We start from the raw sequence: 25,505 nt of genomic DNA, 5'->3' as shown, positions 1-25,505 counted from the left end.
GGTTTTCTTTTGTGTGTGTAGTACGCGAACAGGCATCAATGATTATCATGTTTGTCGGTTTGATGTTTTTGTGTGAAAGCAGTCAGAAGGGCGCATTAAAAATACCAGAAATAACTGTAAACTTAAAAACTTTCAATTTCAAGTACAAACCGTACACATCGATCATTGAAAGTTGCTTTGATTGCTTCGACTGCTTTGACCGAAGACTTTCATTTAATATTTGTTATCGTTTCACACAAAAAAAAAAAAAAAAATTCTTCTCTTAAAGCTGTGCATATGGTTGTAAAAATCAATGCATATTTAAACTGATTTACTTTCGCACTTTTTTTTTTTTTTTTTCATTATTTTCTTTATCACTTTTCCATTACACTACTTTTAATTAATTGATTGAATAAATAAATGGACAGTAAAACGTAAGAAAAAAAAAAAGAAGAAAATCACTCAAATAGTGATAACTGCATCAGTAACTAGAGCAAAAAAAAAACCTATGCGGCATGCGGTGGTATGTAAGTGCAATAACATTACAGTGTTGTTGTAATTTATGGCACGCGTCATATAATTGCATTATATAAATAATCTATCAAAACGTTAGCCAGCCGACTAGTTAAACAAATATGGCAGTCATTCACTTCGTATGGGAGACCCAACAGCTAAGCAACAAACTCGAAGGAATATGTGATAAAATTAAATCAAGCAGAGAAAGAATTGATGAATGTATGTGTGTAGGTTAGTCATGATTAACTTTGTGTCTATTGCTCGTAATAGATAAATATTGTGTGTGTGTATTGAATATTTTTGCACAAAATTATTTAATTAATTTTTTGCTCATTGCAGCCGCAGCGTGGGATTACGTAAGGAAGTATTGAGCTTTTAAAATTTCAAATATTGGAAATATTTCCCGTGATAGTTGCTGCAACGCCTTTGCTTCATTTTCTTTCCTGAGTTCGCGATATCCCTATGCCATGCGACTGCTTCGCTACAGCTTCAATTGTCAAGTTTTTTTTAAATTTTATTTGTAGGGTACCCTGACTTAACTGACTGCGAGACCCATCTTCATCGGTATACAATATTGCTAAGAACTAAGCTTGGCCTTACACTGTAAATATCTTCATGGCTACAATTGCGATTTTTTTTTTCGCAACTTGTTGTTGATGAAAATTTTGAGCTAATCGTTATGAAGTGTCTTAGAAGAATTTCCCAACCAGATATATGATCGAATAAATTTCTTCGAATCGCATCAGAAAACCATATCAGGCGAATGGTATGCGACGCTTTTGCAATTTCCTTTCCTCCTCTTAAGTTGCTTAAGGTGCTTCAAGACCACAGTTTCCCTTGAACGGCCTTTCTTTGTAAAAAAAAAGTATAAAGTAGTTAGTGTGAGGAGATATGATATCTACAATGGGTATGTAAGCTATTTGGGGCTCGTGTTGTTTACCTAAGCAACGTGCTTTCGTTCGTGGATATGCAGAGATAAATCGGCTAAACTGTTCTAAGATATATTGATCGAATAGCAAATGCTTTTTACATTCTGAGTAAACCGTGATTAAGCAGAGACGTCTTGAGAACACACTAACGTCTAGGGGATGTTATAGTAGGATATGAATAGTTTTTAAATTTTTTTCATTGCTCAATCAATCAAATTTCCCGTGGTTTCTTCAATATGTCACTATGAAAGTTTCAACTTTATCTCAGAAAATAGAGGACAATATTTTTGAATTCTCTTTTGATGAGCTTTATATCCTGTATGTATTGGTTACGTGAGAATGTCGCACCGACTTTGAATTTTAAGATTCTGGGTTGTACGTAGTACAATCAAGTCCCATCGACTAATTTAGCTAATTGTCCAATACATGATTACTATTCGACGCCCCTTATTCGTTCAAAATCGGTTTAACGATTATCATTATTCTTTTTTGTTCTGCTCATCAAATTGCAATTTCGGCCTCACTTCCTCACGCAAATCAATGCTAAATTAAATGGTTATTAATACTACTAAGTCGTTGAAATAAAATCCATTTGAAATTGAGAGCGAAACTATCAAACGAAAATTACTGTTAAATAATTGTAAAAAAAAAAATGTTATTCATAAGTAATGTTATTAGCTCTTAAGCACTCTCGTACTTTCTTTTGTTAACTATCTTGTTGCAGAAAGTGTAAGTGCAAAGCAAAGTTTTTCTGACGTACACAAGGGAATGCTTTAAAGAGTAATTGAAAAGGTATTTTTTAGACCTTGAGTAGGTGTGTGAGTAGTGTATATGAATGCTCATGTATCAAGGTAATATTTTTGTTACTCTGCGAGTGATTATTATCCGTTATGCAGCCAGTTAACGAGAGTCAGACTTTCCGTCGTCAGCAATAATTATGGTTTTCTTTTTCGTTTACTTCGTTTCATTTCGTTTCGTTTTCTTTTCAACTTTTTGGTTTTTTGTTTTTTTTGTTTTTTTTTTAATATTATATCAGCTTTTACTTTTATTTATTAGCAGATATTGTGCAATTACTTGAAAAAAAAAAAAAAAAAAAAAAGAAAAAAAGTTCAATTCTCAACTTGAATATCTATTTATCTGTGTAGAAGTGAATTGATTGGAGTCGAAAAAGTAGCAATAGTAGTTTTATATAATATTTTTTTTCTTTTGCTCAATTTTTCGTACATTTCTCTGTTTACGTTTTGGAATTTCGTACAAAAACCAACTTTAAGCTGAAGTGAATTGAATTGAATTGAATTGAATTGAATGTTCGCGTTCATTCAGTAGGTTTTGTTTTCGTTTTTACGCTGTTTGGGGAAAAGGAAAATCCAGTTTGTGTTCAACTTACACTCACTCGTATACGAGTCCACTTTTATATATATATAAGTATATGTTTTTAACTAAATAAACTTGAAATTTAATTTGGCATATAATTTATGCTTATAAACATGCATAAATTACACACAGGTTCATACATATGTGTTATATATGCATATATATGTGCATTTGCATGTGCGGTAATAGCCTTATGTAATAATTTTCTCTGTATTTATTATTTTCGTTATTGATATAACATGCAGAAGATCATTTGCCGAGGAAAGCATGAATACGCGGAATGAGGATATAATTGTTTAGTTGTTGCTGCTCTTTTAACACATCAGAATCCATGCATGCACCAAGTTGCCGTTTTCACGTTGTACACAAATGGTGAGAAAAATACGTGCAAAAAAAAAAAGCTGTAAAAAGTCGTCAAAGAATACCTCACGCCAATGTCCAATAAAATAGATTTGTATTCTTTGTTAGCAGCAGAAGTTACCTTTTGATGATTAATCCAAAATTTATTTGAAATTAATTTAGATCGAATAAAACCGTGTAAAAAGAGAAATTCCCTTTTTTTTCTTTGGAATTAAAAAAAAAAAATTACCGAAATGATTATCTTAAGCATGTTACACATGGATTGTTCAATCAACATAGTGTAGTTACTTCATTAACTTCTATCCGTACGTCCACTCCTTTGAAACCTGTTGTCGAACTTCTCGTGATACCAGAAATTGAGAGAAAGAGCTGCGATTTGCTCTTTTGTTCACTAAAAGAGTTACGATGTTTTTACATCGGGATAGATGGCGGACGGCATGTTGCACAAAAATAGCCAAGGAATATCGCTCGTTAATGCATTTCATTCACTGTCGAATGTTGTTCATCTATTTCTCTTAAGGTCTTCGTGTCGCAAATATGAAAATTTTATTTCTTTTCCTAGATCGCACATAGACGCACATGGTCCTTGTCACCTAATATCATGTTGTGAAAAAAAAAATCATAATCTGGTTAATGCCTTTTCAGGACCCAATTAAAGTATGTAGACCGAATGTAGATGAGAACCGCCTGGTGTATGTGTGTCAAACTGCATCACAATGACAGTTTTTCGGTGACAGTTCAAAAAAATGGTGTGAAGTAACAAATGACATTTCTTGTTAAAAAAAGATATTATATGAGACATGAAAATTGTGGTTAGACTTGCACGCCTAGCGCATGTTAAATAAATGATTTTACATACTTAGCAAACATCATCTGGCTCTATAGGAAAATGCTTATAAAATGATATTAACAAAATTGAAAATAATTCGGGGAAGTATTCCTAACAAGCATTTGAAATTTGGTCTGCAGAAGAAATCTGTTTGAAAAGCTTCGACTATTTCCGAAAGACTTCCGCACAAATGCGTGAAACTTTTTTGCGGCTTTTACCTTGGCGGGCGTCAAACTTTAGCTTAACTTTTTTGTGTCCTCTACCAAAGAAGCATGTAGGGAGGGGCGGCTGACAGTGGCTTATCAGATTTGTCATTCCTAATGCAGAAGACTACACTTAAGTCCATTTAATAATATCTGTCCATGTGACCATCATGTCTGTCCATCAACTATTTTTGAATTAAACCTTAACACACACACAGTGTCGGACAGGCACGTCCTATTCAAAGATAGACATGATTCCATCAAAAGAGACAGAAGAGATAACGTGCGCTTCAATGTAGATATTAATCTTGTATTTGGCATAAGTATGTATTGGTAAATCTTAAATGAAAAAATAGGCGCGGTCAGCTCACAGTTACATACAAAAAGGGAAACAAAACCGGAACCCGTTCATTCTTCTTTTCATATCTGATGTGAATCTGGGATTCGATGCAGATATCTCTCAAAAAATTTGAAGAAGAGAGAGGAATATAAACAAGCCTCCAATCAGAAGACATTGTACCATGCTTAGAAATCTTTAAAATTGCTACGTAACGATATATCTGAGTTGATGCGTATCGGAGTATAAATTTTTACTTGATTTGTTTTTTTTTTGCAAACAATTTTTAATTGCATTGCATTTGCTGCTGCATGCAGAAATTTTCTCGCACTCCCAAGTGAGAGTAACTGCATTTGTTACATTATTGTAAACTAATGTATATCCAAATATTTTGAAAAATTTTTCGTATTGATTTTTTGCCAATATATTTGGTTGTGTGCGTGCGTGTGGACTACTTCTTTATGGGTAATTTTTCCGCATTCCCGTTCGCAATTTGATGTTATTGCAACAACTTACCTAATAATAATGATAATAACGGTGATGGTATATAGTATGTATGCATATCTATGTATACTATATATATATATATTGGTTTTGTTGTTGTGGTTGCTGTTATATGTTTCGGCGGGTACTCTCCATTCCTAAACAAATAAACCCGAAAATTATCTATTGAAACTAAGCAAACCGCAAAAGGCATGTGTTACACATAACAAATGGCATAAACTTATACACGTACAAAAAAAAGTACAATAACATACATATTTATAATACCTACAATAGTGTTTTTATTATTATTATTTTTTTGTTTATTGAAAAACCGAAAAAAAAACCTTCAAAAACATTGAGTTTTAATGAATTTAACATAAGAAATAATTTGTTTTTATGAATTTATTTAGGTTAAAATACTTTGCATGGTATGCGATATGTCTCTCACCTGTAACTATAAGAAACGGCGATGAATCATTGTTTAAGTGCTCATACCCGTCACTAATGTATTTCTTGGCTTTAAAGACATTTATAAAATGCTTTTATTTTATATACGATAAACGACAAATCGACTTGGTCTCGTTTATCTCTTCTTCAAGCGATCGTTTATGTTCAGGCTAAACTTAATAATTTTAATAAACTTTGCATTAGAAATGCTATAAACTATACATACATATATATATATATAATAAAGATGAACGGCATACCCTTGTTTGGCTTTCACATATCTTATGTTCGAGCAGCGCGGGCTGATATTGAGTTACGTTTAATTTGGGGTATCTACGCTGAGATCTGGTAAGGTTGGAAAGCATTAACAGTTTCTAGAAGCCAAAAGGACGGTTTCCTTTGTAAGAGCCATCTCTCTTTTTTCTTGAGTCCCGTTTGTGGCCTTCTTCCAGTTTGGGAATTATGCGCAGGCAGGTGTGTTAGCATTGTTTTCATTTAAGAATAAGTTTACTGCTGCGTGTTGATAAGATTTGCTTATAGATCAACCTTAACCAACCTACAACGAGACCAATAATCCCTTGGTCATTAATGCTGTTTGACATATTCATGCGTATCGGTGTTGGGCGTTAAAATATAACAAATCAGATTTAACTTTTTTTTTCGCTAGATTCGCTAAATCTAAATCGCTTAGCGAATGATATTTACCGTACGTTCTTCTTCTCTTGTAATTTTTTACATTGTGAACAAAAACCGGGGAATGTACTGACGCTCATGACATGACATGACATGAGATTAAGATGAATGCCACTACTTGACTTTTTTTATAAAAATATTTTCTATCGTTGCATATTTTCTATTATCACTTTTGTCAGTGCATAAAAGTAAAGTTGTCCGTCCATTCAAATATTCATAATCATTTTTCACTTTATTATTCATTATTGTTATATTAATGACGAGTTGATGTTAGGTAAGAGTTATAGATGCTGGATACGGCATACGATTGCCGAGCTGCATACAATCAAGGTATAGTAACATGGTTATGCTTGTACCTTTACATCTCTTGTTAGTTTTTCTTGCCTTTCTTCCAGCAAGCGCATGAAGCGCATAAAGATGAAAAAAAACAAAAAACAAAAGTTGAGGAAGAAAATAAATAAAAGCAAATCTATTAGTTGTTACAATGTTACTTAAAATCGTCATAAGAGGATGAAAGTTTACTAATTACGTTATTTCATTTGTTACATCTGGGGATATCAATCAAATTTCTTACATGATTACAGAGTAATGAATGAGATGGCGGTAAGGTGGCTGAAGATATTTGTTCGTTATCTTCAGATGATTTCCTTGCCAAATGTGAAACAATGATTTCTAATCTAGCTAAGGACCTAATTATCTCCATTTGTTAAATATCTCAAAATCATGTCTTGAATTAAGTTTTCCTCAATAAATTATTTAATTTTTGTTCATTGCTTCGATATGCAAAAGTTGTTCGACGATCTCGGGAGTTTTTATTTTTTATTGAAATCATATACATCACAACGATATACTTATGACTGTGCATAGTAATATTATTCTTATGACGATTGGATTATTTTTCTGTTGTTAATAAACTATTGCGAAATGTGCATGTAGTTCCTTTTTTATCATTTTTTTTTTTTTTTTTTTTTTGCAATAAATTCAAAATTGTCATTAGACATTTGTTCACGTTTCTGTCATTATTTTATGCCATTGAATTAATGAATTAAAATTTTACCAAAAGAATTTTAGAAATCATTAATACATAAATGAATGCATAAATAATTTGTTTATCCTTCGTTCATCACTATCTTTATCGTTTTTATTATCATTATTATCGTCATCATCATCATCATCATCATTATCATCATCATCATCATCATCATGATCATCATTGTGATTTTAAATTGTCAATGATGGCAAAAGAATGATAATTTACAAAAACACATACATGCGGTTATGCATTTATCTAATATGTAGGCATGTAAACACGCTTGTAGAGGTACGTAAACGAGTCGATATCATTTCATCCGTAACCTTATTTTAATGTTTATTAATAATGTACACCATGAATGTTGCTTGTTACGTTTTATTACCATTAGATAATCAGGCATAAATTTATTAGTATGATATTATGTGTATGTGTATATATGTGTATGTTTGTAATTCATGCCACTACATAGGTGAGTACATGAATTTGTGTTAAAATTCACACTTTGTTTTTTCTGTTTTTGTTTCTTTTTTTTTTTTTTTCAATTAAACATAAATTTTGTTATGTTGACACGTATGTTGATACATGGCTTACTTGTGTCAAATAAATCGTGTGTGAACTCTTTGCATTTTCTAATAATAAAATTAAAAGAAAAAATTTGAAATGAAAAGATGAAAATATTAAAAATTTTGCAAATCGTTAGATGTTCTGTTCCTTAATGACGTCATGCTTTTCATTTATAGGAAAAATTGAAGAATACATAGCTGAGACTTCTTTTGAACAAGCCCTACGCATATATAAAACCAACAATGTAATTCAGGTAGTTCTGATAGGTCATACATCGTTTAGGTTTTAAAAATTATAGTCGATAGTCTCCGATGCTAATACTCTTCAATAAGGCATTTGCTTGTAGTCTCCTGCGCGAAAAAGCAAATAAGATAAACTTATTTAGCAGAAACGTTGTACAGTTTATTTTCTTGCACTGGGGGCTTTGCACACACACACTGTTTTTCGCAAAAGTTTAGCTTTTTATCTCAATCTTCGATCCACATAAGTATTCTATTAAGAGATAACAAACAGATGCCAGAGAGGGCAAGTTAGCAGAGAATTTTACGCTAACCAAGAATATCTGCTCCTGATGTGCCTCCTTGAATGCTATACGTCTTAACGTTAGGGTGAGTCAAGTTGACTCCTCATTTTGATAAGTGAAATGAGAACCATTTTTGTAAGAGTGAACTGAACCAATCCGTTTGTGTTGTGCCAACATTTCTGCTTTTGAAAAAAGAGAAAAATTACTCTGAAAATTGAGAGCATCACCTTAGCACCTTTGTGCCACATAAGACATAAACATAAGTTAGGCTAAGAAGACGGGAAGAAGGGAAGACATATATCATCTCTAAATTATTCACTACTCAATCCACATATCCTAGTCTTCCCCCAAAAACGTCGCTAATAGGAAAACTGTAAAACTATGGAGAAGGTTTGGCTGCAGCTACTGCGGTGAGGACGAACCGTGTCTTGTTATAACAATTTTTTGTCGCTAAATGCTTTAGCATCACATTTATATGGATTATATTGTACTTTTGACATATGAAAGTAATTTGATAAAAAACATCTCTGCATCTTGCGTTAAGTAAAAATAATTCTTTTGACTTTTCGGTACAAATTTTAATGATGATAACGACTTTAAATTAAGTTAAAATGATTCGAAACAAAGTTTGTGAATAAATTATGATAAATTCTTGTTAAATGCATGCGGATGCGTGCACACTATTAATGACGACTTAATGAGTTAAAAAGTAAATATATGGGTTACAGGTGAAGAACATCTATTTGCTACTCACGAGACGATTAAATGAAGTAAAAATTGTCTCATTCGATTTTGCAATGATTGTTAGTCAACTAATAACCGTGAACTTGAGAGTTGAGTGGTTAATGCTCTATCGAAATAATATATTTATATATATATATATTTAAATAATTTTTATAAAGCAAATAAAATGGAAAAAGGAAAAAAAAAACGTAACTTTGCGGTGCACTTGTCCGCTTCTTCATATAACAACAACAACAATAACAATAACAACAACAAAATGAAGAACGAACAACGACTGTTTATTAACCGTATACTGTTGCAACGAGTAGTTGTACATTTTTTTTTCTCATATTTCATTTTTCATGTTTCTTTTGTTTTGTTTTTTAAAAAACACAACTCTTTCAATTATTCAACGTTTAAGGTTGAGGTTGAAACACTGCTGCATAAAGCAATGAAAGAGAGAAGAAAGAAAAAGATATAAAAAAAAAATTAAAAAACATTAAATTTTTATCTTGCAGTTTATAACCAAGAAACACCGCAAAATATGATTGTTTTTGTTATTGTTGTGGTTAAATATTTTGATACGAAAACTTTCACGGAATAACTTTTTTTTGTTTTCCTTTTTCTATATACAATGAAAACGAAAACAGAAACAAACAACTTATGCATCAAAGTAGCACATAATAAATTGAAAATTTATCTTTTATCTCTTAAACGCGCGAATGCTTACTAAACTTCTTCTGCAGTACAAAAACTATAATGTTACACACGGTAGCATGATTTGAGGGAACGCCTAACAGCAGAAGTCATTTAAAATTCCAATGAGATGCTATGATAATTAGATATCAAGGGATTAGATTTGAACACACAAAGCACACAGACAACAAGACGTCATCGCCGACTCGTTATTCTTTACTCACTGTGAACCGAGGAACCTAGGAGACCATAGTTCCATCCTTGCATTTGGACTGCCCCTGCTGTAGGGGCTTTGTTTGAGAACTTTTTGTTGAAACTGGGTTGACAGTGTCCCTCAGAAAATCATGCCCCGTTTTTATTGAAATTTTCCATACTTCCTTCTTTGGGCGGGATTAACTAGTGGTTCGACTTTCACTTAACGATTTGAGAATATTGTAAGCACAACAACAGGATCATTTCGGGATAGCCGATATAGAAATTTTTTTTTTATTTCATCAGTGATCAGTGATACAATTAAAAGGCTTCATGAAATCATTTGTGATGTGTTCGTGGCGAAGAAGCGGTGTGAGGTGAATATTTCTATTTAATAGGTGCTAGCAGTGATTTAAAATCGACTTCTGAATGCAATTCTCAAGAAGTGGCCATCCCCGTGAAAACTTGTCCTACTTCGGATTGGAATTGGAGGACGCAACTGCACGCAACTCTCACAAAAGTTTACAAGAGAGAAACATTGATGACCTGGTCGGACGACATTTTAACACTCAAACGTGTTTAGCGTCTAATGTGCTCAACATATTTTGCGTGTGTAGCGTTTAGATAGCCATTACCTAACATAGTTGCTAAATAATTAGGAAAATGTCAGAAGGTCGACCCGTTGCGATACATATTGTTATTATGCTTTATGTGTAGGTTAATTGAAATTTGTAATTTTTGGATATCGCCTCAGAGTTCTATCTATTAAGAACTTATTCATAGGCAAACCGTAAGATCTTACGAACATATCTGCAACAGAGTGGCGATCAATCAAGTGTGGCTTAGCTGAGGTAATATCTTACGATGATCAATGTATGTATGCATGTATGTATATATGTATATGCTGAGTAAGATTTCTGATATATATCTTTGAGTTTAAAAAGAAAATAGAAAAAACTTTAATTCAGTTCCCAGCTCATAAACAATTCATTCAATGCAATTACCCTTCTGAAGTGATATACGCAGTCCCTTAGTGCATCTCTGCTCCAAATTTTGGGTCCCAGACAATGGGATTCCTTTTTCACTACGCGGCTGAGAGAATTCGATTCGTAAAAGCACGTGTCATCCGATTAAGGTTCACTGTGCACAGCTGACATCAAACTAGGTCTGTGCAAATCGCTAGGTCCAACTATTTACCCACAAATAACAGAAATTCAACGGCGTTCTCGTAGCAGCTTCAACAGAAAAAATTGCAGAAGCAACACACACACACACACAGGCACATAGTGTCCACATTATGCGAATCTCAATGCGATTATAAACCATATTTGGCCATATTTGGTAGGTGTACCTGCTTAGTCCCTAAAGGCATAACACTTACCTATCGGGCACTTTACTGTACACGCTGAGTAGGCTATGTTCATTGCCTTTTCTTTTTAGTCACTTTTTGCAAATATTCACCATATTCACCACGTGCAGGAGAACGTCTGAGCAGTGATTGGATATTTAAGAAAAAAAAAAGAGCCAGTTAAAGTGCAAGAAATCTTTAGTGACAGAAAGCCAAACACAGTTTTCTTCTTACTTAATAATTCTTGAATCACTAGAGTGAGTCCTCTACATTAACATAATAATAAAAATAATAATTAACATTGGCTCCGCTTGCCAGTATACGAGTAATATAATTTGCACCCGTTGGTTGGTAAATTTTTTAGTTCCAAATATTTTCAAATAATATTTAAAAAATAAATTTATAAATCAAACATAATATTTTTGTCTTTGTAATCATTTTTCATTGTTTGTTTGAAAATATATTTCATAATTTACAGCATTTGAAATCAGTTTGTTGTTCATCATTGAATGTGTGTGTGTTTGTGTTTTTCTATTTCATAATAATTAACAAAATAAAGAAATAAAAAAAAAAAAAAAAAAAAAACAAAAAAACATTTCGAGTAACAAAAAAAAAGAAGATATCTTGAGTAACAACTGACAAACAATAGTTAAGAAAAAGATGATCGGTAAATACTGAGTGCTTGAAAGCTTACACACTAAACGGGGGATCTAAGTTACTATATTGGACACGATTGATTTCGCGGAACGAAAGCAATTTTTATAAAAACCTCTTTTTCCCTCAGTTTTTAAAAAATCCTAACGTTAGACTTTACTTAGTGAAGAAGTGTCCAAAGAATTTCTTGTGATCCCTCACAAAATTCATTAATCATAAAGTGTTTCTCTCCTTCACATGAAACAAGTTGCATTCATTCCGGGGTGAATTTTGTGAAACCTTTTTTGTGGGATTTTTTTTTGAGTTGATTGATACGAAAACGTTTTCGCACTAAATATTATTTAAATCTTTATACTAAACATTAGATTGCGACATCTGCTTCAGCTTTAAGTTGTAAAATGTACGAATTTTTGCGATATATTTTTTTTTTTTTTCAAATTTGTTTCTTTTATTTTTTTCGTGGGTTTTTATGCTTTTTGTAAAGGCATTCGTACACGTAAGCAACTGCTTTTTAAATATGTCTTGTGGCTAATAGTAATAGCACGTATGTGTGTCTGATTTCGTTTTTGCAACCGTGAGAATTCCAGCTAATAAACGGATGAATAAACAGACGGATATTGGTATAACGATATGAAAAAAAACTTTAGGATGACAACGAATGTGTATGTTTTGTGTAGTGTCATATTTAAAAAATGATAAGCCAGCAGCAGGTGTCATAATTTCATTTAAAAGCAAAAAAGACCGACTTTGTGTAACGCTTAAGCCAATCGGTTGCTATAGTGTTGGCATTCCCCTTACACTTTCAAATACATTAAAATATTCGAAGCCTTTAATCGGGCGATCCGATTCTGGCAGAAAACATAATCTTTTCTTTATAATTATATATCTGCGGAAAGCTACAAGTTACGAATATAGATATCTTTCCTGGAGACACTAGGACAGAATGATGTCGATATTTCCTCCGTGATAATGTGAAAAAATTCATAATAGACAGGGACATTTCGTCGTCAAATATGAACGAAAACCTTATCTAATTGATTTAAAATCTAATCCTAACCCTAAACCTTTATTCAAGTGATGGGATCCTCATAGAAAAATTAAGCAGATTTACCTGAAAAAATTGCCTTTTCTTTGCAGCCGTACTTTAATGGAAAGCTTCAGACTGAGATTGATTATACGTAGGCTGAAGAGTCGAATAGCATGACAACTTTCCGATGCTCCTTCTGTGGTACAGTTTATTCTTTAAAAGACGTGTCGGTATCATGGCTGCCATGTAGCCATCGTTGCCTGCAACTTTTATCAGACTGAAAAGAAAAATATCACATAATGTCTTCTAAGACCTATTTGCAACTTGTAGATTCGAATTATTATTCGATTATTAACCCGCTTGGATATTAAACTTAATACTTAATATCCAAGAAGCGGTAGATTGTACTTACCCTGCATTTACGAATTGGTGGTTGGTGGCATTTTTTTTTCTATGTCCAGCCACTCGGCGCATGTCCCCTGTAGGCGTGGGCGCGGTAGTATTCGGTAACAGTTACAGGAAGCGAGGGGTGGGGAAAGGGAATAGTGTTTGTGAAAGACCATTGTTGGTAGGTTTGTCCAAAGACTGGCAATACGGTTAAAAAACGACGAGTTGCTGTAGTGTGTTGTGCGGGTTGAGTGGGTGAGAATGCCGAAAAGTGGGCAATGGATAGATGAATCCAAAATGGATAGAAGGCCGATGTAGAGTGCATATATTTTTTGCATACTGCTAGAAATAGGGTAACTGGTGTGTCGACTGATAAGCGTTTGCTTGAATTTTTTGTAACAATGACTGACGGTCGTGACTACTGATATGCTATAAAGAAAATGGTGCTTTCAGAAGGTGTGAATTTTTAAAAAAGCATAAGGGAAACATAAAATAAAATAATTAAATAAAAAGCTATAAAAAATTTTTATTAAACCAAACAAAAAAAAAAAAAAAAAAAAAAAATAGCTATATACATATGCAATTTATATATATGTTGATATGTCTACACAGAAAATTTCAATAATTTATTGCAATGATTTGCAGTAACTCTCCTTTTTCGGCTTCTTTTTTCGTCCACTTTGTTACTTTGTAGCATTTTTTGGTACGCGAATACTTGTTTGTATCTTTAGAAAAAAAAGGAAATATTTATCACAGCAAAAAACGAATCTCTTGCAAACCACTATTTATTATTTGCACTAATACACTTTTAATTTGGAGAGCACTTGTGCAGACTCTTTGTGGGCAAACGCCATCATTTTATAGACGTATGATCATGTACAGGCAAAAAGCTGCGCAGAAACAGTGTTTGGGGCTAACTGAGCTTAAACTTAAATAAATTTAAATTACATTAATCAATATTCGATATTTTTTCAAATAATTTTTTCTTCAAGTTTTTCCAAATTCTCTCAGTTGACTTACCTTTTCATAAAACTCTTTGCAACGCTTTAAGTACATCTTTCCAGATATCGTGGTCAAGGTTCGGTTGATTGTTTTTCTGCAAACTCGTGCAACGATATGTTGTAGGCTTTAATTATTTAATTCTAAGAATTACGCAATAATTAATGACTAATTTGGATACACACACACACACACACAGTGGTTGATTTGATATTGAATATGTCTCTTATGACGACTGACATTCATGTGCCTAAGGCGACAATGTATACTCTTTGTAGTTGGCTTTATTACTCGTCCTTCAAAGCTTCCATCAACTACTTTTATTGCCAGCAATAAGAATCGAAATGTATGCCCCAGTGCTTGTAACAGAATATCAGCCATTGTCGCCTTCGAAATTTGATTTCTAAAAGCAAAGCGAATTAAAATCACTTACATCTTTGGCAAGGATATTTTCAAAACACGTTGTTAGATTGGGATTGAGCCTAAAAACCAGTCGAACTTATCCACTTTTAATAGGATCACAATATAATTAAAATAACTTCGCTCTCTAAGAGGCTTGCAAAAAGGCGCTACATAGACGTGAGACGGCCGGTTAGACTGGTCGTATCGGATAATATTATAAAAGATGACTGTATCTTAAAGGTTTTCCATACATCTTCATTATGAGATGCGATAAAGATCTTGCATACTTTTTTGTTAATCGCCTTATAGTTCGTACAATTGTTTCCTCTTGAGTTTGTCTCTCCTTCTTCCTGAAGTTTGCATAACCGTGATTTGCATAACCAAGTTGAGAACTCTATTAAAAATAGATGGGTTCGGGCCATTATTCGCATTGAAAAAGTGGTCGCGAAACGAGATAGTGTGTTTAACGCTCGGCATTGTTCAATATTAACGTTTAACTTGTTTTTTGCGAAATAGAGGCTAAACAATGTTTCCTGTCACACTCTTCAAAATCTTTCAACCATATATATATCTTCGATGCGATTGTATTGCTACACAGACGTTTACAATTTTACTAAATTGAAAATGGATTTAATTGATTGGATGAGTTTAAATTTAAGGGAATAAATTTGGAAAATTATACGCCCGACTTCATTGTTCCCTTTCGTTGTTTTCAAAAATTTGCTAAGCGGATTGCTTCGTTTCTATGCTTCCATAGAATGATAGAGAGCAAAATACTGAGACGACCGACACACTGATAGACTGATAAACTGACTTGTGCAATGGGCGTTAAAGCGATTTTTTATTATTGCCGTATATTTGTTTATTTTCTCTCCAGAGCAATATAATCACAAACGCTTCAAACTAAATTTATTTTCAGGAATGGATATAAAAAAAATATCGTAATTGTTATCGACATAAAAGATCTTTTAACATAAATTTTACATGAAAAGATGATACTGATATTATTTTTTGGTTAAAACTCTTCAATAATCCAAGAGTCGTCTTAAACAAAGGTCTATAAAAGCAGCTTACCATTCAAACAAAAACGAAACCGGTTTTTTGTTTTTTTTTTTGTTGAGGATTAAATACATTTATATAAATAAATAAAAACTAGAGGAGTTTCCAAGCGAAAAAAAGATAACAAATAATACTTATGGAATTCATTAAACCGCGACCCTGAACGCTCGTATGCTTCGTGCGTCCTCCTCACATCTAAACCAAAAAAAAAAGAAAAGAAAAAAAGAAAAAGAAGAGCAAAAAACATACACGTGTGTACATCCTTATACGTGATGTAAAAAGTTCCTAAAAAAGAAGCAAAGAGAACCTGTTCAAATAAGGTCACCTTCAGATGTACACATGTTGTTGAAACCTTCATCAAGTGATTGGTGGTATCGTTTTTTTCTTTTGCCCTTTTGCCTTCTTTTTATTTTTTTTTTTGTTTTTTTTTTTATTAAATATGCTAAAATTTTATAAAAATTCCTTTGATTAACTAACTGATTATATGTTGCTTCTTAACCAGTATATACTACGTAGGTATGCGTTGAATTGTGTAAATTATGTGTGTAATTGCCAATTTTGTTTCATTGTGTATTCTCCTTAGCCAAATTTATTTGCAAGTCTTGCTTGTTTTTTTTTTTTTTTTTTTTCTTGCCTTTTATAAGCGAACGGCCCAATAAAAGCAATAGCATGTGCGCTGCGCGCTGTGCAGAAAGTGATTTCAACAACTTTCATTTACACGTTATGCGTACTAAATTGATTGATATTAGTCGACATGACATGCATTTAGGTTGATAAGCATAATACAATGAGAGCAGCAGCAACAACAAAATTTGATAAAGAGAAATTAAAAAATTAACAATTAATTACTTGAAAATAAGCACAAATAAATTATTACAGCAACAAAGTAAAAATGTTATATGCTTATCACGCCTACACCCAACGCTAAATCAAATTTACAAATTAATTTTTTTTTTTTTTTTGCAAAAAATTTTTTTGAAAGTAAACATGAATTGTCGCAAATAATTACATAAAAATGGCAATAGACATAGCGTTCAAATTATGTCACTGCATAAGCATTTGGGCTGAGGTAACTTCAACACCCAGTTAAAAAATATAGAAATGATTGCAAGTTTGGAAATGGACGCGAAACAATTTTGCGCTCAACTTAAGAAAAAAATCTTTTTTCTTAAATAATAAATTATTAAATAAACTATTTCGTGTTTTCGAAAAGCTCCATTTGACAATAATTTTTCTTAACGATTTTTATATGGTGTCCATAAAATGTGTGCACTTTGTGCCGCAAAAGCTATTGATTCTCGCTTTGCTTCTTTTGAGGTTATGTCGTAGCTTTGAAGGAAATATTTTTTTATTAAATTTATCGCTTGTTAAGGGAAAAATTCAAGAAAAGCCTTTGTCGGAAAAATCAAAGCAAGGAGGCGGAAAGTTAAATTTCTTGATCGCTTGTCGCACATAGAAACTGAGCCATGCTGCAATACGTTTCATTGATTGATTTTGTGGCCTCAGAAACTGGAGACTTCTAGAGGCTTATTTTGTGAGCCAAGTAATTTCAAAGAAATTTTTATCGCAAAATGATTCTGAGCGATGAAGTTCGCTTTTTCTCAATGCATTCATTAGACAGTAAAATTATTCCACCTAATCGCACTTGCAACCCGAACTTTTTCCTGGATGTCGTATTACCTTAGGGGTGCAAAACCTATAGTTCAACCAGTTAAAGTACACGCTTCTTATCTAACTTTAGGCCGTTACCAAAAAACCTATTTTCTTACGGTACTATTGAATACTTCATCAGATTGCGTGGTTCATTAATAGCCAGTCAGTATTACTCACCCTTCCCGCCTTCGAGATATTCCACACGAAATTATGACCCGAAAAAGACAAGGTGTAGAATAGTCCGGAGTCGATCGTCCGCCTGCCTACATGGGTTTCCGCGCGTCTATTTCTTGGGTGTGACCGTCTGAGGAGTGTTTGTTGGAAAAATGTGAAACCCCCCTTTGTGCGCTTATCTGTTACAGCGCCTGACCTTTTCAAAGTTACACAAAAAGTGGTGCCCAGCAACATAATAGTATGCAGCTTTTGCTTACTTTTCCTATAGCCAGACGAAAACATATTACGTCAGTGTAGTTGCTTCGAAAATTAAATTTTCATCTACTAGTTAACAACCTGACGACTACCAACCTTTTCTGAAAGGACAATATATTGGTAAATAATAATCGGAAAAGTACCTACAAAGTGTACACTGATTAGTAGAATTGTTTTTAAAAAGTTTCTGTTTACGGCTGCCAGCTCTTTTGTCGACAACTCTTGTTAGAGTTTATTTTCGTTTTATTTCTTCGTTTCTCTAATGTTCGATAATTAGTAATCCAATGGTTAATGCAAATTGAAGGTATGTAGATTATATTTTGATTATAATTCATGCAAGTTGAAGGTATTTAGAATATATTTCTGTGTAAAAAGTTTCCGCAACTGGTAAGCTGGTTAAGATACGATCTGCAGCTGTGATAATGAATTTTCCTTGGAAGCTTCAGTGGATTCAAAAGGCTCTGATCATAACGGTAATCTTAATAACAAAAAAAGAAAAGTCAAATGGAATGGTGCTACGGTCGATCGCATTGATTGAATCTTTGACTAAAGATTCCGTGGTGCATTATCATGATTCTTAAAATATGATTCAAAATTCAGGTTAGAGATGAGAAACAAATTTTGAAGAATTTTTCTATTGATTCAAGATTGACTAGCATTTCATCAAATTCTTTTCAAATCGAATATTAATATAAATACTTTCTCAGTAGATTTATCTTCCACATCGTTCTAAAAATCTAAACTTAGCTTGAAATGCATTTATCTAGCTTTATATACCAAACATTGTTGTAAAAAAAGTGCGCCAGTATAAAAATGAAAGAAAAAATAGTAATTCAAAGTTGTTTGACCGTCGCTACCGAAAACGTGCAGGGGCACTGCAATGAGAGATAATTGCACAGACATCGTAATTGCTGTGTAAAATTTGTTAAGAGTGACTTTGGGAAAACGTAGTAAACGTGAATCGGAGTGATTTGTGATTTTCGACATTTTGCTTTTATTTGTTTGTTTGTTTGGTTGTTTGTTTTTTTTTTTATTTCATCCTTTAAATTGCACCATTTAGCAATTGTTCAAGTTTTCAACTAAGTTTTGCGATTAACTTGTGTTATTTCTGTTTGATTTCCATTTATTTCAGAATAATTCAACAATAAGCAGCAGCAACAACAAGAGCAACAGCAGTAATCATAACAATTATAGTAAATTAAATGTAAATAATAAAAGAAAATGCTGTTCAAGCACAAAGACAAACAGTCGCCATTACAGTTCTGCCCACACACAACAACCAGCTGGTCCAGTGCGGGAAATACAAATCGATCCATATATAATATTAGACGAAGACTTGAAATACGTTTACGATGATATACGGGAGGTAAAAATTATAATAATAATAATAATAAGAAAAAATGCATTAATTAATTATTTCAATAATAATAAAAAAAAATTATTTACAATCTCTGCAGAGACTGTTGGTCGGCACTACACAATCTGAACTTAACGAGATTGCCTCATATTATTTTGATGGCCAGGGTAAGGCCTTTAGGCCAATGGTTGTATTTCTAATGGCTAAGGCCATTAATTATCATTTAAACAAAGAATCAAGGTAAATGAATATCATATAAGCAATAACGGGAATTAAATTGGTAAAAACAATTGCGACATAACAATCAGTTTACTTTAGTTTTAAACGCTTTACGAGTAAATGTTGTATGCTAATCAAAATTTTTGGTTTGAAGGCAATCGATTAGATTAAAAAGATTAAGTATTTAAAATTAAATTGGAATTATCATATCATTTAATCTTCTTAGATCTGATTTTGCTTAAGCAAAGAATGATTGATGTTGATATACGTTGGCTTAATTCATTAATGATTATTGATTATTGTTTTCAGTGCATTGCTACGCAAGCAACGTCACTTAGCCTTGTTTGCTGAAATGGCTCATTCAGCTAGCTTGGTGCACGATGATGTTATCGATCAATCCGATTATCGTCGCGGCAAGCCCAGCGTTAATGCTTTGTGGAATCATAAAAAAGTAAGTGATACCAGCCGTAAGAAATTATGCTAAGTAAAAGGGACCAAGTTAAGGAGGGCATCTTAGACTTGCCATTACATTAATATCTTTCGCACGATTAGGATGTAGGTTTGGATAGGCATGCCTTTTCACCGATTTGACCAATTTCCAATATCATTGCATGCAAAAAAATTGGATTTTTGCACAATTTATAGCTGATAGCTTCACTTTTGCGGCCAGAAAGTATTTACCACAGATGTTATACAGATGATGATTAGGTAGATTGCGAAGTCTACACTTATTGAGAATGTGTGTACTTAAAGGCATCTCTCCAGCTTCGTTCCGAATACTGAAAACGTTCTTAGTATACTCCCTTTCTTCGGTGATGAATATAGAAAAAACTTAAGTTACATACAGTCACAAATATTCACATTTATAATAATGAAATAAACTATGAGTGAAACGATTGGTGAGTGAAGTGAATAAATTTGTTTTGATATTCTGAGGCTTTTAAATATTTTGAAGACTATCCTCGTAATGGCCTGCATTGCATCTAATTGGGTTCGGAAAGGTTGATTGCAAACGAGTTTCACTTCACTTTACTAATTAGAAAGTGAGGTTTGTTTATGTAGCGTTGTGCCCTTTTTCCAATATATGATTAAACCGTTGACAGCTAATAATCAGTTAATAATTGGATAACTTTGGCATTTACTATAACGAACACATTGAGCTCATTTTCTGAGGATAACCTACTCAATATATAAGCCTTTAAGTGCATTTAGCTTTCATAGTCATGCTTAGTAGGTCCTTCAGGAATTAAGCAACAAGATAAATGCAAGAGCAAAAGAAAGAGTTTAAAAGAAACAAGAAATCCAAAGAAAATGTATATTCTGTCCTTTTCACAAGCTCTCTAATAGTAACTAAAAAAACAAAGTGAGCCCAGATGAGAAACTTCGTAAAGTAATTATCTATAGGTTTTTCTTCATGGAAGACTATTTAAAAACATTATCGAATCTTCATTAAAAATCCTATGCGTACATGAAAAAGCAAAAGCGGAGTAAAAGAAACAAAAAGAGACTTTCTACATTTGCATGCGATTTCGAGAATATGTCTCGGCATTGGTACAATAAATCTTGCTACACGTTATCCTTACTATTAAATATCTGTTACTGAAAACTTGATTACTACGTCTCTTACGTGTATTTGATTTAAGGTTACCTCCATCCAGAATAAATCGAGAAAGATGGAATTTTACTTTATTATACCATTCGTTCAAAGTTATTACCTAAATGAAATGAAGCCTGTCCGTTCGTCTGTCCCTCCGTTCGCCCATCTGTTTGTCAAATATTTGCCAAATCGCTAGATATGCAATTTTGTATTCTATGACAAAGATAAGGAAGAATAGTAGAAATGAATCACGTCAGTTAAGTTTGCGGGTCCACTTCCGTAGAGGGATTCGGGTATCCGTATAATTTTTATAAGAAAATGGACTGCAGGATGATCGCATAAAGTGAAGCGACCAGTCGGCCTTGCTCGACTATTACATTTTAATCTATCTAATGGTAGCTAACTTTGTAATCCGCAAGACATAAAATGCTGCTTTTTATCTAAGCAATCTATTCTTGCATGTTTTAAAGCGATTTTCAAAATTTACCAAATAAAAAAAAAAAAATTATTTTCAATCACAAACAGTTACTTACTATAATTGAACGATCACACATATTGCGTAACATATTATGACCTTCAACATGTAATATTTTGGTAATTTTTCTTTAAAGTTTCCCCAACAAGCGTAAATAAATAAAGAAATAATTAAAACCAGTTTTAAATGAAAAGTAGAATTATTAAAAAAGTGTAAAGAGACATATACAAATTTTATCATTTTTTTTTTTTTTTTTTTTTTTTTTTTTTGATTTTTTGGTAAAATTTTAAACAGAAATGTGTATCACAGATATCATATAACATAAGATATATACTTGATTATCGCAAAAATGTAGCAGCACTTGGTCCTGTTTGTTATATATATATATCGAAAGATACGGTCTTTGTTATTGCGCCTGTGACTGCTCGCGTAAATTTAAATTAAGACGAAATTTCAATAAACTTGATAGCCTCAGATGGTGGTGCTTTAAGACTTTTTAGCCTTAGTCTTAGAATTTACTTTTCTGGCTAAATTAGTTATAATAATAATAATAATGAAATTTTACAAAATGGAAGCTGAACGGTTCTTAAGCTTGCCTTCTCTTCACAGCCGAAAGAAATCAAACTCGATAATACTGCAAAGTAAAACTTGGGATCGAGTATATATATTACTATGAACAAAAAGTAGTGCGACTTATCTAGACCCGAGTAATTGTTTTTTTTTTTTTGCTTAGATTGTAATCATCCTAACTGGCATGACTTGACTTTTGCTTCGGTAGTCGAAAAAATATGTGGCAGAAACACTACATGTAATATAACAACACGAACACTTTTACGATTGTGAATTCGTACCTATTAAAAGCGCAATACACGGGCAGTGACTTTAGCGTGTCTGTGCTCTTTTTGTTCCATTGCAAGACTAATTAGACATAATTTTGTGCATTTGACGTGTGTTAGTCGGTTAAGCTATTAGTTGAGGCTAAATAAAAAAAAAAAAAAAAATATTTCATATATTTTTAGTTTTTTTTTTAATTCTTTATTTAGATGATAAAATAATTAAGATTAATTTTTTTTTAAATGATTTTCCAATTTTTCATGCTATCGTGCTATTGCGCAGAGGGAATTAATTTAGTTTTCGTAGTATTTGAAATAATATTTTATTGTTAAAATTTTTTTTAATGATTTTTTATCTTTTGTTTTGTATTCTTGTATTGATTACAGGTCACAATGGCTGGTGATTTCATATTATCTTCGGCTTCTATAATGATTGCTCGCCTAAGAAACGATGAAGTAACAATACTTTGTAGTAAGGTATGTAAAAAAAATTATTAAAGTAATATAAAAGAGAATTCCTTAAAAAAACTGCACAAACTGCACGAGATCACGATAGGATTACATATACCTATGCGTCTGCCTAACTTATTAGTAGTAAGGAATAAATCTATATTGAAAAGGCGGCTGCTTTTATAATAAAATGCAAAGCTGTCACTTAAGTAATTTTAACACATGACATTTTGTTGTTAACTGTAGATTTAGGAAATTTTATAAATCTTGACCGACCTTGGCTACTGGATTTCACATATTCACCCAAGATTAAACATGAAGGCCATAGTGTGTCATCAGCTAAATGAGATTATAAAAATAGGGAGGAAAGAAAGAAAAAGTGAAGGGAAGAAAAGAAACAAATTAAAATTACCTAAGCAAATAGTGCAAGTACTACATAAACAATGTATTGTTTGCATTATCAATGCAATGCAAATGTTTTATCAAACCGTTATTTTTATTACAAATTATGATTTCAATATTTAACTGCGTTATATGTACGATTTTGGCCCATTTTAATATCGTACAAGTTTTCCGGTAAGTATTTGGCTTAACTCATAAAATGCCAAATTTATGTTACCGATGACGACGACATCGTTAAACTACTTGTTGGCCGGCTTATCGTGAAAGCTGTTTATTATGTTCATTAAGTGATTTCCTTATATTTTTTGTTTGCTTTTTTTGTTTGTTTTTTTTTTTCATAAAGATTAAAAAAATTAATTGAAAATTTGATAATGTTTTTCCTCAATACGTTGTTTCTGCGAATTGTAGCACGAATGCACACTAGAGTCTATTACATAAAAATTGTTGCTATGAAATCATTTGATTATTTAAAACTGTTTGCAAATGTTTTCAGTTACTTGCCTCCTCTACTATTTTTCCAAGCTGTAGACGTAATTTAATTTGATTTGACGCGATCTACTTCTTAAGTAACCTCTTTAAGCTACGACGTTTCCAAAGGCGAACGCTACAAGGTTTAGGTAGTTAAGAGTCTTAAAGCTCTACGGCATCTACTTCCAGCTTCTACTTATGATGTCCACGGAAGTGATCAACTTTTAAATTCTAAATTTTTTGGCATTTCGGCTAGTGCTTCTAAATGCTATGACTACTGCAACTGCGCTTCATCTACTTTTCTTTTTGTTCTTGTCCGCCTCGTCGTCCGCTTCAGAGCCAGTAGGCCTTTTTTGAAGTTTTCCCACCCTCTTGCAATCTGTCCTTGCGTACAAAACATCCCATGAAACTCTAAATTCCTGACACCACTGTATCGTAAACTTTTGTTTTTTACCTTGCAGCGTCCACCTCTAAATTTTGTTTTCATTTACGAAGGTACAGTTTATCCCCCTTTAAACATGGACCTAACACTTGGCGCTTCCTTTCAACCCTTACTTGTATTCTAAGCGTTACAACTTCCCTTTCTAAAGTTTAACTTTTGTTCCTTGCTCTGGATAGCCTGTTTTAAAATTCTTAAAGAAGCGATTGTTTCCGAGCCCTTGTTTATTATGTCGGCGACCAAAATCTAGTATTTATTCTTCAAAGCGCACTTCTCTCCCAAACCTAATCATGTTCTTGACAAACTAACGGACGAACACCATTATAAGCAAAATCTGTTACAACAGTTGTATAGTTTGTAGCGTGTCGACTTGTCGTATCCAATTTATTACTGAGTTTCAAAAGCACTTAAAAGACTTAAGGTATTCCCGGCGATGAATAAAAATGGTTAATTGCTGGGGCGAAGGAGAGAAAGAGAGAGATAGAATTGAGAAACTATTTTGAAAATGTTTCTAAGGTTGCTTTTTTGAGTGCTGTATCTGTCTGCTTTTTGTTTGCTAATATACCAAACAACTGAATATAAATTTTATTTGTTTAACTAATCACTTGACCAAATGAAACCAATGACAATTAACGCCTTTCGGGTTATAAGATTGTGTTATGTTACCTTCTGCGCCTATTGCTTAGTAATAACTACTAATAACCATACAAATGAATGTATTTTTTGCTCCGGCCAGCTTGGCATTCATTAGAGTATTGTTATATGCAACAATGAGATTGTTTTGTACAACAAACAATGAAAATGATGGAGGATTTTGTTTTTTTTTTTTTTTTTTAAGAAGAAAAATCTAGTAATTTCGCTAAATATTTTTGCTAAATTTTGACATCGATCGGTATTTGTTATAATTTTCAAAATGCTCGCAAACAAATTATTATAAGCTGCCCGCTACTCTATAGTTGAAGAGGAGTAGAAGTACGTTTTCATAAATCCTTTATATAACTTCAATGTACCAGAAACTTAGTTGTAAGACTTAGGGTAGGATAAGATGCCTAATATATATCAGACATATATATAAATTTTTTTTTTTTATTTCTTGGATTTTGAAATAAAGCTTCATTACATAAATATATCAGACATATATCGGACAATGATTGTACCAAGAGATCAAAAGAGATTTTTTTAAATTTTTTACTGTACAGTTTGACATTTAAAATCAGATCGTAAGGTAAAAGCTTAGCTCCTCAAGTAAATATATGTGGAATTTGGAGAATTTCTCTGAACGGTGTACGTCGAGTTGACCGATTGCGGTCAATCGCGTTAAACTTTTAGAAATCCGTGAGAGATACGTGTATCAAATTTAAAATTTAAAGTAAAAATCATAAGAGCCTGCACGCATGCTAGCGGCCGATTCATATCTGCCGGC

The 25,505-nt window shown here is 32.7% G+C and overlaps 1 protein-coding gene across 2 annotated transcripts in view; it reads left to right on the top strand.

Annotated features, from left to right (window-relative positions):
* The window catches only part of LOC119634380 (decaprenyl-diphosphate synthase subunit 1), a 37,899-nt gene that overhangs the window by 7,335 nt on the left and 5,059 nt on the right, over positions 1–25,505 (top strand). For both annotated transcript variants that reach the window (XM_038028481.1, XM_038028482.1), the window contains 4 exons: positions 18,975–19,208; positions 19,300–19,439; positions 19,728–19,869; positions 22,711–22,800. In XM_038028481.1, coding sequence (XP_037884409.1) covers positions 18,975–19,208; positions 19,300–19,439; positions 19,728–19,869; positions 22,711–22,800 — 606 coding nt within the window. The remainder of the gene's footprint in view (positions 1–18,974; positions 19,209–19,299; positions 19,440–19,727; positions 19,870–22,710; positions 22,801–25,505) is intronic.

This window comes from Glossina fuscipes, unplaced genomic scaffold (genome assembly GCF_014805625.2).
Source record: "Glossina fuscipes isolate IAEA_lab_2018 unplaced genomic scaffold, Yale_Gfus_2 3, whole genome shotgun sequence".
Lineage (NCBI taxonomy): Eukaryota > Metazoa > Arthropoda > Insecta > Diptera > Glossinidae > Glossina > Glossina fuscipes.
The sequence above is the reverse complement of the archived record's forward strand: the minus strand, read 5'-3'. Positions and strand labels throughout refer to the sequence as shown.